Source organism: Mauremys reevesii, linkage group 3 (genome assembly GCF_016161935.1).
Source record: "Mauremys reevesii isolate NIE-2019 linkage group 3, ASM1616193v1, whole genome shotgun sequence".
Lineage (NCBI taxonomy): Eukaryota > Metazoa > Chordata > Testudines > Geoemydidae > Mauremys > Mauremys reevesii.
In genome coordinates, this window is record NC_052625.1 from 170,699,065 (window position 1) to 170,715,527 (window position 16,463).

The 16,463-nt window shown below is 43.0% G+C and overlaps 1 protein-coding gene across 9 annotated transcripts in view; it reads right to left on the bottom strand.

Annotated features, from left to right (window-relative positions):
* The window catches only part of FBXO25 (F-box protein 25), a 60,856-nt gene extending 51,527 nt beyond the window's left edge, over nt 1-9,329 (bottom strand). For 6 of the 9 annotated variants that reach the window (XM_039531725.1, XM_039531726.1, XM_039531722.1 and 3 more), the window contains exons 1-2: nt 9,182-9,329; nt 3,594-3,737 (exon numbers count right to left, since the gene is read on the bottom strand). In XM_039531725.1, the coding sequence (XP_039387659.1) occupies nt 3,594-3,730 (137 nt within the window). In that variant the 5' untranslated portion in view covers nt 3,731-3,737; nt 9,182-9,329. Of the gene's footprint in view, nt 1-3,593; nt 3,738-5,716; nt 5,796-9,181 lie in introns of those variants that run through there. The other 3 variants (XM_039531727.1, XM_039531724.1, XM_039531723.1) reach the window with 3 other exon arrangements.
* Nucleotides 9,330-16,463: the final 7,134 nt, after the last annotated feature.

Sequence of the window (16,463 nt, forward strand, 5' to 3'; positions counted from 1 at the left end):
ATCTCTGTGAGGGTGATGAAGAGATCCTGGCTGTCAGGGAAAGCGGGAGTGGGTTCGATGTCGCCTGCGCCGTCCTCAAAAGACCCTTCCTCATCTTCCCCATTGGCGAACAGGGAGGAGGAACTGTCCCGGTACACTATTCCGTCCTCGGAGTCCACCGTCACTGGTGGGGCACTGGTGGCAGACCCACCTAGAATGGCATGCAGTGCCTCGTAGAAGCGGCATGTCTGGGGCTGGGCTCCGGAGCGTCCGTTTGCCGCTCTGACTTTTTGATACCCTTGTCTTAGGTCCTTCACTTTCACGTGGCACTGCATCGCATCCCGGCTGTATCCTTTGTCTTTCATGGCTTTAGAGACCTTCTCGAAGGTCTTCGCGTTCCGCTTGTTGGAGCGCAGCTCCGAGAGCACAGACTCCTCACCCCACACAGCGATCAGATCCTGGACTTCCCGGTCAGTCCATGCTGGGGACCTCTTTCTATTCTGGGATTGCCCGGACTCCTCTGCTGGAGAGCTCTGCATCGTTGCAGGTGCTGCGGAGCTCGCCCCGATGTGCAACCAGAACGTCAGATTCAAACCTCCCAGACAGGAAAATGAATTCAAATTTTCGCGGGTCATTTCCTGTGTGGCTGGCCAGAGAATCCAAGCTCGGACTGCTGTCCAGAGCGTCAACAGAGTGGTGCACTGTGGGATAGCTCCCGGAGCTGCTAAGTTCGATTAGCATCCACACCAAGCCTAATTCGAGCTAGCAAGTGCGAATTTAGCGTTACTCCACCTGCCGGGGTGGAGTACCAAATTCAAACTAAAGAGCCCTCTAGTTCGAATTAAATGGCTTCCTGGTGTGGACGGTTGAGCGGTTAGTTCGAATTAACGCTGATAAATTCGAATTAAAGTCCTAGTGTAGACCAGGCCGTAGAATCAGTAAGCAAAATTGGATGTATTGTTTCATGTTGCATAAATAACTAATATATGGTGTTTAACAGTGAGAATGGAATTCTATAGATGGGCATTCAAGTTTAAAGGGAATTCAACAAATTATTACAGGACAGATGCAAAGTCCACAGTAACTCTAAGTATTTCATATGCAATCACTTGGAAGGATATGAGTGCTCCACTGCATCTGTCTAGAAATTTAAAAACTTACGATCACCCTTCTATAAATATATCTAGTTTCATGTTAAGATTAACAGATACTTAAGAAAAAAATGTTTTAAATAGCAGCAGATTAGTTCCCTTGAAAAGAAAGCTATATGATTTCAAGATCAATAGACTGAAGAGATCAAGATGGACCATTTCTTAATTGTGAAGAGGAAACGTAAGTACAAAAACAGAAATTAAGGGTTTTTTTCCAGTCAACACTGGAAACAAATATGAGATATGAAGATACAAGCAGAACAAAGTCCTTGACATTTTAAATGTTTGCTTACAAGAACACAAAGATATAATTCATATACAGACATACAGTACCAGGAAACTTCCATTAAGTTAAAACAAAGAAATTCTCTACAAGTATTACATAACAGTGTCATATATAATGTCTTTCACAAAATGCTTCAGAGTTAAGCCTCTTGTTTTCATTTTTCAACTGCAACTATTATTTAAGGGATACAGGCAAAGGAGAGAGGATCTGTTTCAGAAGATAGCTGAAGGCAAGAGTCGATAAGATGAAAGGATAACTGAATACTCTTCCAGACAACAAGAGTAGTTACAGACAAGGAGCCTTTCACACTCAAGCTAGCAAACTGTCTGAAAAACCAGAAAGGTCTGTGGTAGATAAGCACAGACAGAAGGATGGTATGTAGAAAGCAGCAAGGTCTGAGATGTAGGCAAGTCTCGAGACAGGTTTAAAAGAGACGGACAGATCACTCATTCCTTGGTCATTCAACAATTTAGGATTGCATTTTGCACGTGACCAGTTAAGGCATTTTTAGAGTACATCTACGCAAGGTTTTCCATGTTTGCTAATAAAATCTCTTTTCAGTTAATTTTTTCCACATCCAAGTCAATTAACATACTGTGCTCATTTGTACATTAATTGCAGTTCTCAATGAACTAACAACTTGAACACTGTATGCTCCCTTTCCTCAGGATGGTAAACTGGTTACACTGGAGGTCCTAACCAAGAGCACTGTCCTCTGGCTAATTTTTGGGGAAAGGAACCAATATAAATTCAGAAGAGAACTACGGAAAGATCATTTATTTCATAAAAGTTTACTAAAATTTGCAATATATACTATTCCACTCTCAAATTAGCTAACATATTAAACAGGTTATTTCTCAACAGATCCGAAGAGTCAAATGCACTCTTGACTCATTGCAGAGAATATCCAGTAGTACCACTGAAGTTTGCGTATAGGTTAAAGGCACTATGTGGCAGCTTTAAATTAGGGTCTGATCAAATACCAATTAAAGTCTTCCAGCTCCCATTGAAGTTGGTGGACCAGGGTTTTACTGCCTAACATTTGAATCCTGAAAATGCTATCAATGCTGTCTGAGGATGAGTTTGGCAAGTAAGTCAGATATAAACAATGGTGGCTAGAATCTGGCATAATATGGGCAAGAGTTCTGAAAGCTTCATACTGCACTATTAAAGCATCTTAATCTGTAGTGCTCCTACTTAGAATAAATTTCAATGACTGTCCTAAGAGAAGACTGTAGTTGTAGCCATGTAAGTCCCAGGACATTAGAGAGACAAGCTGGGGGAAGTAATATCTTTTATTGGACCAACTTCTGTTAGTGAGTGAGACAAGCTTCAGGTCTGAAGCAGAGCTCTCTGTAGCTCAAAAAGCTTGTCTCTGTCACCAACAGAAGTTGGTCCAATAAAAGGTATTATCTCAACCATGTTGTCTCTCTAAGAGAAGACTGCCATTCATGACATCCTGCATGGTAGTTGTGATCTGGGCAACATTCCAATAAGGACTAATATGAGTCCATCAACTTTCACTTGTAACAGTGGCTAAATTTGACCCCAGTTTTCCATAGATGATAAACTAACACACTATTCCACCTTGTCCTGACACATGAAAATGCTAGAAGTACTGCAAAAGTTGTATACCCTTTTACTTGTAATATACTATTAAGTATGTAAATTATCCAAGTTTACTAAGATATCTAGAGCAGCCATTGGCAAATGGACATCACCCTATCGTGGACAGATGTTATTTAAAAAAAAATAATAATAATAATAAAAAAAAAGGTAAATTTTACCAAACTACCTTGTATTATTGCTACACTCTAAACAATCATATGATCTTCATTAAAATACTGATTAAAAGTTATTGTAATGTTTTCCCATTATTCAAGGAGACTATAAGTTTTGAATATATGAATTAATCACATATCAAGTGGGCTGCTTCCCTGCCTCCGCAAAGTTGGAGTTTCAGATAATTTCCTCTCATCAAAATGCTGACTGACATTCCTGTCCAAAGTGCTTATGATTACAGCTCTGTATTGCTAATGAGTGCAGATAAGAAGAATGTGCGGAACACAAAGTCTGAGTTTGAATAAGACACACCCTGCTAAAGCAAACTTGAAACTATGAGCACAATCTCTCCTACTTCCTGGTTGAAGTCTATTAATCTTTGTTCTGAAACTTACACAGCGTGACTGATGTTGTTGAGCTGGCTGTTCTCATCCTCAAGTTCTGGACTGAAGGACTCACATCTTTTCCAACCATCTTCTGTTTTAATCCATCTCCATCCTGGAGATCTCCAGTCTTGGCCCAAAAATGGCATGGCTTCCCTATAAGCAATAAGTAGTTTAATTTAAATATTCCTGAAAATGTTTCAGAACCTCCCTCACACTTCCTAATTCATTACTTCATCTTCCCCCATTTTAAACGGCGCAATCAAGTTTCAGAAAAAATAGGTTTCTACAGTTGACGGTGTTTGGCAAAGAAAAAAAACCTGTTCCCTTTTCTCCTTTGTGATACATAAAAGGATGACTTGAAATTTTTTAAAACAAACTTTTTACTGCATTAGAAATTCAGGAGTCATATACCTTTCTCCCCCCTAGAATTCTGAAAGAGACGGAGAACTAGTAAGTTAGACAAAGATACAACAGAATTGAAAGCTGATTAAATTGAGAAAGGAAGTGATTTTTATTCAGATAATTTAAGAGCTGTTTTGTTAACATGTATTTAACGCAAACAAGTCAAAAAGATGACAGTTGCATAAGCAAATTGTCAGGTGCTTCCAAAACATCCTTTGGTTATGTTTTTAAATGCAGTAGTTCTTTGTAGAACTTGTTGTTGTTTAATGTGAGCTGTGATCAAAGCCCCTTCATACTCAGTGTGAAATGCAATACACTTATGATAGCTGGACACTAGTATGGAGACACAATCATCCCGAGAGATCTAATGTGTCATGAGGAAATTGAGACATTAATATCTTTATTCGGTCAATTAAACAAAAGGCTGATAATGGGTTATATTCATTTTATATTTTTGAAATTCTACAATCTGTTGTAGAGATTTGGTAAAAAATTGAAAGAATTTTGAGACATGTTAAGAATTTCCCCATTTCATATGGAATAATTTCTTTTTTTCCAAAATTTTTAAACAAAATACTTTTTGGGAAAAAAATTAATTTTCTAAATATTTAACTTGTTTCTCTTTCTTTGACAGAGTGGCAAATTTACTCTGTTTCATTTTTCCTTTTGCCACTAACTTCTCCAACTTTGGAAAAGGTTTGAAAATTTACAGAATGTCAGAAGGAAAAAAAATCTAGATTTCATTTTATTGTTTTCAGTAGCAAAGGAAACAAAAAGAAAAGTGAGAAATGGAAAAGAGACAAAGTCCAAAACTGGAAAAAAAATCCAATTTTCAAAACCTGAAAACTAAACAAAAATTTTCCATTTTGATGTTTCCTGATTTTTGCAGGGGCACATACGCCTCAAATTTGTTTGATAAAACCCCCTTCATTTTTCTAATGGGAAAATGTTTTGGTTGAAAATATTAAACAGTTCTAGTGAGGGAGGTGTTACCCATATTTTCCTCCATGAGTTTTAAATAGTGTGCTGAACAACTACATAGTATAGGTTGTGCAAATGGCATAAGCTGCAGTTATATTTTCCTGGATTCCTTAATGGCAATATTCTGTAGGGTTTTTTTGTTTTTTTCCTTTTTAGGAGAGAGAAAGTCAATTAGGACTGCCAGTTTTGGTTGGAGGTTCCTGAAGGTTTCACCACATGACATAATCTTTAATTAAAGATTAATCTTTAATTCTTGGAGACCAGCACAATCCTGGAGGGCTGGCAACCCTAAAATCAATAGCATTAAATAGGAGCATGGGAAGCCTTAATCAGGACACTTCTCATTTTCAAACCATCTCGTACTAACATCAATGCTCCTACTTTTAGTTCTGTCTTTAATTTCTCCTGTTTCTTCACTTGCAGCTTTTTTTAGGTGAATTTCAATTTTAAATCTGTCCGCAGGAGTGCATGTCTTTCCAAGGCAGAGTGTTTCAATTATTTCTTTAAACTGCATACATTGTGCTGCACTGAAGGCAATGTTGTTCCTATAAAAGGCTGTTTTACCTTTCTTATCAAATATCTGGCGTTCAGGTGTTTGTGACAGTCACCATCAGAGCTATGCCACTAGAGTGTCAAAGAAAAAAAATAGATCTTGCTACATTAAGTCAATGCATTAAGTCAGGGATCTGCAACCTTTGGCACGCGGCCTGCCAGGTAAGCACCCTGGTAGGCCGGGCCGGTTTGTTTACCTGCTGCATCCGCAGGTTCGGCCAATCGTGGCTCCCACTGACCACAGTTCACCATGATCTGCTGAACCTGCGGACGCGTCAGGTGAACAAACCGGCCTGGCCTGCCAGGGTCGCGTGCTAAAGGTTGCTGATCCCTGTGTTATGTCCTGCAGAAAGAACTGGAACACAGACAAAGTAAACACCAATTAATGTTTGGTTTTGGACATCTCCTTCCAGGTTGTCAGTATCTTTCTGGTAATGAGTTCAGAGCATCAAAAGTCATTAGAGACTGAATAGAATGCATGTGAATAGTCCCACTAAAGTTATGAAGACATTTAAGAACATGAATGGGAACATTAAGGCAGCAAAAGCAGCAAGAGTGCATCCGACGAAGTGGGCATTCACCCACGAAAGCTCATGCTGCAAAACGTCTGTTAGTCTATAAGGTGCCACAGGATTCTTTGCTGCTTTTACAGAACCAGACTAACACGGCTACCTCTCTGATACTTAAGGCAGCAAAGAAATTCAACACAGAGAGGTTCAGGTATTGCTTTGTGATCTCGTGTAGGGCTTGATTATAGTTACTACTAGCATCACATTGTTTTAAAAAAGAAGAAATTGAACTTTCTTTTTAATGTCTGTCAGATTACCATAGTTTTCTCCATAAATAAATGTAAAGGTTTGTTTCCTCCTCCCTCCCATATCAAGCAGTGGGCTTCCTCACATCCATAAAGGTAAGCAGGTGTGCAAGTATGGGTAGGACTGGAACCTAAAACTGTGTCATTCAAGTTTTACATCAAACAGGAAGGATATAAAGTAGAACAACTGATTATCAGTGAAACCCTAGTAAAACAGTGAATAAATTCAATTCTTTAAAAAAAAATTAAATTTGCTCTTGAACTTTGAGAACTTCCAGCAGTCAGACTGAGTCAGTACAATTATGCATAAACACTCCTATAAAAGTCATGTCTGCTTCAAAACAACATGCCTTAGTATACATGGTCAATAAATTCTTAATTACTTTATAGTCTTAAAGATGACCTGAAAACCAATGGGACTGAAATGAAAGTCTTCATTAGGAAATAAAAAGTCAGTAAATGATTTCTCAACCCCAACAAAACTGATAACTGGATTAAAGGTTTTAAAAATACTAATGGAAGTGGCAGCCACATGCACACGTCGACAGACAATACTTTTGCTGCTCCTACATAAACTTTAGAAACTTGTATCTAGAATCTGGATCACGTAGGGCTTTCTTTCTTACACTTTTATGACCTCCCATGTTTAGGACAAGTAAGCAGCACATTTGTACTTCAGGGGTGGAAAAACAAAAAAAAAAAATCACTAAGAAACCACCAATTTAATTAGCAATAAAACCCTTGTGGAGAAAGCCATAGTGAGAGACAGCCACAGAAAATCAATAACTCCACGTGAGAGCATGATGACCTAAATTTTCTATTAAAAAAAGAGAACAAAAATACTTCCATCTTTTGCAACATTAGAACTATCTGTCTAGCTCTAGCTGAAAATGATGCAACATGCTTCTCACCCATCTTTAGTTGGGATACAGACACCATGGAGACTACAACCTGTTATGTAGTGATCTGCTTTTGTGGGACTTGGCTTCTCTCCTGGAGCATCTCAGGCTCAAAACTCTTACAGACATTCCAGAAAATAAGAGAAGCTGCATTTAAGGAAATCAGAGCTAATGGGGCCCTACATTAGAAAATGGTACAGTTGCAGAATTGGGGCTTACCTTTGATCCTCATCAACTCTTGGAAAATTACTAACAACTGAACAAAGTTTGGCCATTCCTGAACTCACCAGTTTAAAGAGCTGCCAGCCCACATGAACTTTATGTAAGAGGTATGTATAATTGCACAGAGTGAGATTTTCATGAGCTCATTACCTCATGCAGAAAAACTCCTTTGCACCACCACAGCAAGAATATAGTTCTCTAGACTTCTGAATGTTGGACCCATTATGTTTTTGTTTTCCTCACATCTCTATCCCTGAAAAACTTACCCTCCAACTTCACACAACAGATAATTTACAATAAACTTGGTTATTTGATTTGCAGTGATTGGCACTACAAAACAGATATTAAGTATCAGAGGGCTAGCCGTGTTAGTCTGGATCTGTAAAAAGCAACAAAGCGTCCTGTGGCATGTTATAGACTAACAGAAGTATTGGAGCATAAGCTTTCATGGGTGAATACCCACTTCATCAGATGCTCCAATACTTCTGTTAGTCTATAAGATGCCATAGGACTCTGCCGCTTAAAACAAATATTGTTTAGCTTCTTGGTTTCCAAGCACTGGAAGCACAAATGAGAGTTGATTTCTTGGTTTTTTGAGTTTCCCACCCTTTCCCTTTCTCCCATCATTTTGGGTCTCCCACCCTTTCCTCAAAAAATGGGAAATCCTGACAGGCTAAAGAATCTGAAGGCATTTCTGAGATTGTTCTGCTTTTGGTGGAGTGGATAAAGCATCACACATGAAACTGACAGCAGTTGAAGTCCCATTCAGAACATAAAATCCCTCATCAGACAAAGTTAGGAAGATGTGATCCTACATTACTCCATCACTCCCCATTCAGCACTCTGCAACATGAGGATTTCCCTGCTGAAAAGCCATCTCCTCATTTTCCTTCACCAGCCCTACTCACTCCTTGCCTCCTTCCCCATCTACTCCAGTTCCCTAATCTGCAGGCTCCTAAATGTACCCTGTTTCTAACTCCAGCAACTCCCGCCCCCAACAACCTGGGGTAAAAATCTGTTCCCCCAACTGCCTTCATTCCCCACATTGCCCAACCACACAGACCACTACGATCCTATTCCTTGCTCCTCTAGACATCCACACCCTAGTGCAGCCCCAGCCCCTTGATCCCAGCAACCCCCTCCCCATGTTCAGCCCCATCCCCACAACACCGTTGCCCCCTCCAGCCCAGCCCCTCCTGGCCCAGCCCCCAAATCCCTGTCCCAGCCCCCAAATCCCTGTCCCAGCCCAGCCCCACAATCCCTGCCCCTCCCAGCCCCAAATCCCTGTCCCAGCCCAGCCCCACAATCCCTGCCCCTCCTGTCCCAGCCCCAAATCCCTGCCCCAGCCCAGCCCCCACAATCCCTGCCCCCTCCTGTCCCAGCCCCCAAATCCCTGTCCCAGCCCAGCCCCCACAATCCCTGCCACCTCCTGTCCCAGCCCCAAATCCCCAGCCCAGCCCCCACAATCCCTGCCCCCTCCTGTCCCAGCCCCAGATCCTTTCCCTCTATCCCTGCCCTCTCCTATTCCAGCCGCCCGCCCACCCACCCTCAGCTCAGCCCCCTGCCTCCTCTTGCCCCAGCCACCCCAGCTCCCTCCTGCTCCAGTTCCAACCCGCCCAGGCCCCCACCCCATTCAGCGCCAGCCCCTCCCCCAGCAGCCCTACTCCGCAAACCCCCGCCTGGCTCCCGCTGCCCTGGCCCTGCGGGAGGAGGCCCGCGACACTCACCTGACGAAACCCGGGCAGCTGCAGGACTGTTGACGGAACTAACATTGAGGCTGAACTCCCCACCCTCCCGCTCCCCCTGATTGGCCGCTTACCGCGGCGCTTGTTGCTACCCAGCAGCAGGATTTTCCATTGGTTACGGAGTTTTGTGACGTCACGAGCTTTCTAAGGCGCCCGCGTCACGTGACTGAGGAGCGCGAGAAGCACATGTCAGTGTTTTGGTTGGCGGGGGAGAGGCCCGGCACCGCTGTGAGCGGGCGGGGCGGGGCAGGGGGCGTGTCCCAGGGTCTGAGGCTGTGGGACCCTGGTCACCGCTCGCGCACGGTTGGCGGAGTCCGTTCTCCAGGTGCCCATTGTGATGTCAGCAGATCCGCCCCCCTGCCCTAGGGTCGCGAGCTGGAGGCTCGGCCCTGCCCCAGGGTGACTTGGGTGAGGCAGCGGCTCCCACGGAGCCCGCCAGGAAGGAGAGCGGCTGGGGCAGTAGCAGGCCACCCCGGGTGCGAGAGCCTTTCTGCCCAGGCTCGTTTCTACCCCGCACGTGGCTTGGTGCCTGAGCGGCGTGTGTCCCGTGTGGCGCGTTTGCTCCTGCGGGGCAGCTGGGTGCGCAGAGGAGTGGTTCCTTTTGGTAGGGGCGAATTGTTGGGGTTGAGCTGTCCACGTTGCTGTCTGTGTACTTAGGTTAGAGAAGCTCAGGGCAAAGCAATATGCTTGGAGCAAGAGGTGGTGAGGTTTGTGAATGGGCTTAGGTCCTGGGGTGGTTAGTTCCACGGTCTCAGACCTGCCTGAGGTGTGTCTGCGCTGCAATCAAAAACCCACCACTGGCCCATGACAGCTCACTAGACTTCCAGGCAGTAGGCACCATTTCAGAGACGTGGTAACTTTAACTGTGATTCAAAAGGCTGCTTGGGCACCTGAAAACTTTCTTGTTTTTTGCAGATAATAACTTAGATATAATGCACCTGTCAGGTAATCATTTCTAATTCCTATATAAAGAAAGAAAATTAAATAAATATTAGACCCACTCAGGTCTAATACTAACATTTTTTGACATCTTGTGTCAGTTCACTTAAGGGATCCTGGTTAGGTTTAAAAAATTAATGTATATACTTACTTTGTTACTAACTCTTGAATACAACAATTTAAACAATTGTAGAAAAGCCTAGATTACTTTCTATCACCTTTTTGCAGTTCATCAAGCTTGGAATAGATCATTTAACTTTTGGAGACATCCTATTAGGGCACTGGCATGGGGCTCTAGGGGTGTTACCCCATTACAAATAATACACTAGAAAATGACTTTAAAAAGGAGTGAAACTGACACTTTCAAGTCACTTTCATGGGATTGCCAACCCCAAATCTTCAAAAATCAAGAATCAGGCTCACCAAAAACCACAATATTGGCTTTAAAATGATGTAAAATTAATAGATTTGGTGTTCTTTTTATTTACATTCTGCTTTTTGAGCATTTAAGGTGCACTGGGGTCGCATTTTGAAGCTTTCTCCACAGCCTCAAGGGCTAAAACCTTCATTTTTCTTTAAGAATGAAGGCTGAAATCATCACATATCACTTGACTCCAGCAGCTGGGGCTTTAAGGAGGACAATTATTATGAGACTCATGACAAAATCATGAGAGTTGGCAACACTTCTTTCTTTTTAAAGGCTAGTTACTTTCCAGAAGGCTCGTAAACACAACACTACAATGATTGAGTTGCAGTTTTCACAGGAGAATATTTTAAATCAAACACCAAGAAAATTCAGTGTTTTAAAGTTGGGGAAAATATTGAGATTTCTGAGGTATATCAGGGCCACTGCAGGCAGGAAAGGAAAATAAACAGGCACAAGAGCTCTGGGCAGCTCTTCCTCTTAAAAGAAAGTTGGAGGGTCAAATCTTCTAGTCCTTAATCAAGTAAAATTTCCATTGCCATCAGTGCCTCCACTCATATATAAATATCACAATGACCCTGTGATAACACGTGTTGTCAATAACTGTACACTTCATACTTAAATATCGGAGCCATCTTATTCAGAGTTACACATCTTGTATGCATTGGCTCAGGGGCTACATTTTCTGGCGTATTCTGAACAGTGCTGAGCACACAAATTGTGCCCAGTGAATAACACAAATCATGACAATAATGGTCGACTTTATGGACTCTGTGGATGCAATTTCTGTTCTTTGGCCTGAATACAGCTGAAACCTTAAGAATTTGATGTATAATCACATCTGATACTCATGACACTTTCTCATTCGTTCCTTTTCTCAAACTCAGAACAAAAAAAGACAAAACAAAATGGTTAAAATCTAAAATTGCACAGCAGACATTGCTATACAACTCAGCCTGGGGCAGAACCTGCCACCCATTGGCAGTTAAGTGGTCTCCTCTCATCTGACTCATTCTCTTTCTTTCTTCATCTTTCTTGACCTTTGTGCTGCTTTTGATACTGTCAATCATGACATTGTTCCCAATCATCTGGGACCATGTGCTAGAGTCTCAGAGAACTGGCTTTCTAGGTTTTGCTCCCATCCATCAGAGGCCTCTTTTTTGCAGCATGCAGCAGAGAGAAAGGCTGGGCCAGTGGATAGGAAGCTAGCCCTGAGAGACTTGGGTTCTACTTTCCCCTCTATACCCCATGGACTTCCTGTCTGACCTCAGGTCAGTGCCTTAGGGACAGGGACTTCTAGGTGCTTTTGAAAATCCCACTAGGTGCCTAAATACCTTTGAAAATCTGGCTGTTAGTCTCTCTGTGCCTCAAGTGCCCCACTTGTACAGTGAGGATAACAGCACTGTTACCTCACTGAGGGGCTGTGATGTGAGGCGCTCAGATACTATGGTAATGGGGCCACATAAGTACCAGAGTGGGAACTTCTCTTTACCGCTGCTATCCCTTCCCTGGGTTTTGGCCCCTTCTTTTCACCTACGCCCCTCACATCTTCCTCTTTTCTGAATGTAACGTTGGCTCAAAAAGCTTGGCTGTATTTCTTCTGAGTCCCCTGCATTCCCTCTTCAACTCCCGTTAAGACCAGTTTCTGTAATGTCTATATTTTGTTTTATGCTCTGCCTCTGGGAAGTGTCCCAGACATTGTGACTCAGCAGAAGGACTGAAGGACCCATCCCAGTGGGGATGTTTAAATAAACCTTTCTCCCCTCCCACCTCCAGAGGTATTCCTATTTTACAGGTTCATCTAAGGATGTCCAGATCCTTAATTTAATTACAGTACCAGGCTTTTCTTAACTTAATCACTCTGCCTCTGTTTGTAAACAAAACACTGACTCCCTGCTCCAGGGACACAAGCTTAGGAGAAGCACCTCTCAGCAGAACTCACATTCCATACCAATGCTGAGCAGTTAAGAGCTCTGCCTGGGAGCACACTTCCAGTATGAAACAACCCCCCTCTGCCCTACCTACATGGTACCCTTGCCGGCGCTTGGACTGTGGGTAGGGTTACCACCTGGCCAGTATTTGACTGGCCTGGCTGGGTTTTATGGAGTTGCCAGTAAATAATTTAAGCTGCCTTTTCTTTTCCCATGGGTCTAAAGATTTGCATTATCATTACAGTACACTGAATTTTAGCTAATGTAAAAAGTTTAGGTGTCCAGCTAAAGATGCTGCAGTGCTCCCACTTCTGTAGTTTAAGACAGTGATAGATCAAAACTGTGAAAAACACAGCAGCTGATTGCCCACCAACACGCAAACGCACTGAGTGTGCCTGTGAGAGAGTTTGAGTCATGGGAGAGTGAGGAAATGTGCGATGTTATCAATCTTTATGTATATGTTTTGTCTCTCTAGATCAGGGGCGGGAAAACTTTTTGGCCCAAGGGCCACATCGGGTTTTGGAAATTGTATGGCGGGCCGGTTAGGGGAACCTGTGCTTCCCCAAACAGCCACGCATGGCCCAGCCTCACCCCCTATCCGACTCCCCTCCCCCGCTTCTGACCCCCTGACAGCCCCGCCCCGGACTCCTGCCCCATCCAACCCCCATTCCCTGATGGTCCCTCTGCCACATCCACCCGCTCCCTGCCCCGACAACCCCCAGAACTCCTGCCCTTGATTGCCCCCTCGGAACCTCTGCCCCATCCAACCACCCCTTCTCCCTGTCCCCGATCACCCCTGGAACGCCTGCCCCTGACTGCCCCCTGCCCCCCCATCCAACCCCTCCCTCCTTTCTGACTGTCCCCCCGGGACCCTTGCCCCCATTCAGCTCGTTCCCTGCCCTCTGACCACCCCAACCCCTATCCACACACCTGCCCCATGACCACCACCCCGAACTCCCCTGCCCTCTATTCAACCCCACTGCTTCCTGCCCCTTTACTGCGCTGCCTGGAGCATCGGTGGCTGGCGGCGCTACAGCTGCGCTGCCCAGCGGGAGCCAGCCACACCACCATGCAGCAAGAGCACTGGGTCAGGCCAGGCTCTGCAGCTGCGGTGCCCCTGGAGCTTGCAGCTTGCCGCTCAGAGCCGGGCAGGAGAGTCCCCCGGGCTGGATGTGGCCCGCGGGCCATAGTTTGCCACCTCTGCTCTAGATACTATAAGTGGCTTCTGAAAGGGGGGTTTGTGGAGTTGGCTTGTGGTTGGGGGTTGTGATGAACTTGCCTTATGAGGGGGGGTTGCCATTTTTTTTGCATTTCAAAGGTGGTAATTCTAGCTGTGGGGCTGTTTAACTGTGGTGTAGAAATTCAAGCTTGGACTGGAGACCAGGCTGTAGGACCTTGTGAGGGTCTGAGAGCTCAGGCTGGAGCCTGAGCCAAAATGTCTACACTGCAATTAATTTGCATCTTAGCCCAAGCCTTGTGAGCCTGAGTCAGCTGGTATGGGCCACCCACACGTTCTTGGCTGCAGTGTAGACATACCCTAAGACAGACTACTGTACCCCTTTCAGGAGTCTGATTTGTCTTGTGTACCCCCAAGTTTCACCTCACTTAAAAACTACTTTCTTACAAAATCACACATAAAAATACAAAAGCATCACGGCACATTATTATTGAAAAATGGCTGACTTTCTCATTTTTACCATATAATTATAAAATAAATCAATTGGAATATAAGTATTGTACTTACATTGTATTAAATTGTTTATAAATTCAATGAAATATTTTGTAAAAATTGTAAATCCTATGATTTTTAAGAGTAATAATTTTCTAAATCCAGTCCAGGAGTGATCCATGTCAAAAGTGATAGAAAGCTGTTGCTCTTTGGTGGCTGATGTGAAACAGTTTGATGATTTCACTCTTAGTTCCTGGTGGACTAGCATCAAAATCACCCTCATATTTGATATAATGGTGGATGCCTCAACAGAGAAGCCAGTGATTAAGTGGCCATTATTAATATTTAGTCTTCAGACCTATAATTCCCCTGGATAATATGGGCAATGAAGGGGAAGAGATGGGATCCAAAGGATAGAAACTGTCTTATTACAGAAGGTATTGTTATTACAGAAAGTAAAGGAACTGATTGTGGTCTCACTTATCTTGGTGTAATTCAGAAGTGACTCCACTGACTTACACACTGGTGTAAGTGAAATTAGCACCAGTCCCATTTCAGAGATTCATAGATTTTTAAGGCTGGAAGGGACAATTATGATCATCTAGTCTGAACTCCTGTATATCACAGTCCATAGAACTTCCCCAAAATGATTCTTAGAGCATAGCTTTTAGAAGAAGACCCTATTCCGATTTAAAAATTGTCAGTGAGTAACCATTGTTAATTATTCTCACCATTAAAAACTTACTCCTTATTTCCATTCTGAATTGGTTCAGCTTCACTTCCCGCTATTGGATTCTATTATACCTTTCTCTGCTAGATTGATGAGCCCATTATTAAATATTTGTTCCCCATGTAGGTACTTATAGACTGTAATCAAGTCACCCATTAATCTTCTCTTTGGTAAGTGAAATAGAGTGAGATCCTATAGTAATTATAATCCTTCAGTCATTCTTGTGACTCTTTTCTGAACCCTTTCCAATTTATCAACATCATTCTTGAACTGTGGACACCAGAACTGGACCCAGTAGTCTAGCACCGGTTGGACCAGTGCCACATACAGAGGTGAAATAATCTCTCTACTCCTACTTGAAATTCCCCTGTTTATGCATTGCAGGATCGCATTAGCTCTTTTGGCCATACTATCACACTGAGAGCTGATGTTCAGCTGACTGTGCACCATGACCCCCAATTCTTTTTCAGAGTCACTGCTGCTCATAATAGAGTCCCCATCCTGTACGTATGGCCTACATTCTTTGTTCCTAGATGTATACATTTACATTAGCTATATTAAAATGCATGTTGTTTGCTTGCATCCAGTTTACCAAGCGATCCAAATCGCTCTGAATCAGTCACCTGTCCTCTCCATTATTTCACCACTCCCCCAATTTTTGGGTCATCTGCAAACTTTATCACTGATGATTTTTATGTTTGTGTCCAAAAACATTAAATGGCATAGGACCAAGAACCAATCCCTGTGGTATCCCACTGGAAACATACCCGCTCAATGACGATTCCTTGTTTACAGTTATAGTTTGAGACCTAACACACCTCTACCTCGATATAACGCTGTCCTTGGGAGTCAAAAAATCTTACCGCATTATAGGTGAAACCGTGTTATATTGAATTTGCTTTGATCTACCGGAGTGCGCAGCCCTGCCCAGCACTGCTTTACCGCGTTATATCCAAATTCGTGTTATATTGGGTGGCATTATATCAAGGTAGCGGTGTAGTTAGTCAGTTTTTAATCCATGTAAAATGTGGCATGTTAATTTTATATCATTTTAGTTTTTTAATCAAAATGCAGTTTGGTACCAAGTCAAATGCCTTTGAGGAATGTAAATATAGTATGTCAACACTGTTACCTTTATCAATCAAACTTCTAATCTCATCAAAAAAGATATCAAGTTAGTTTGACAGGATCTGTTTTCCATAAACAAAGTAAATTAACATCGAATTACATCACCCTCATTTAGTTCTTTATTAATTGAGTCTCATATCAGTCACTCCATTATCTTGCTCAGGATGAATGTCAGGCTGAGAGGCCTGTAATTACCCGGGTCAGCTCGTCTAAATTTAAAAAAAAAAATTTGAACAACTTTAGCTTTCTTCCAGTCTTCTGGAACTTCCCATTGCTCCAGTTCTTATTGAAAAGCAATATTAATGGTCAAGTGAGCTCCACAGCCATCTCTTTTAAGACTCTTGAATGCAAGTTATCTGGACCTGGTGATTTAAAAATGTCTGACTTTAGTAACTTCTGTTTAAGATCCTCCAGAGATACCAGTGGAATGGAAAGAGTATTAT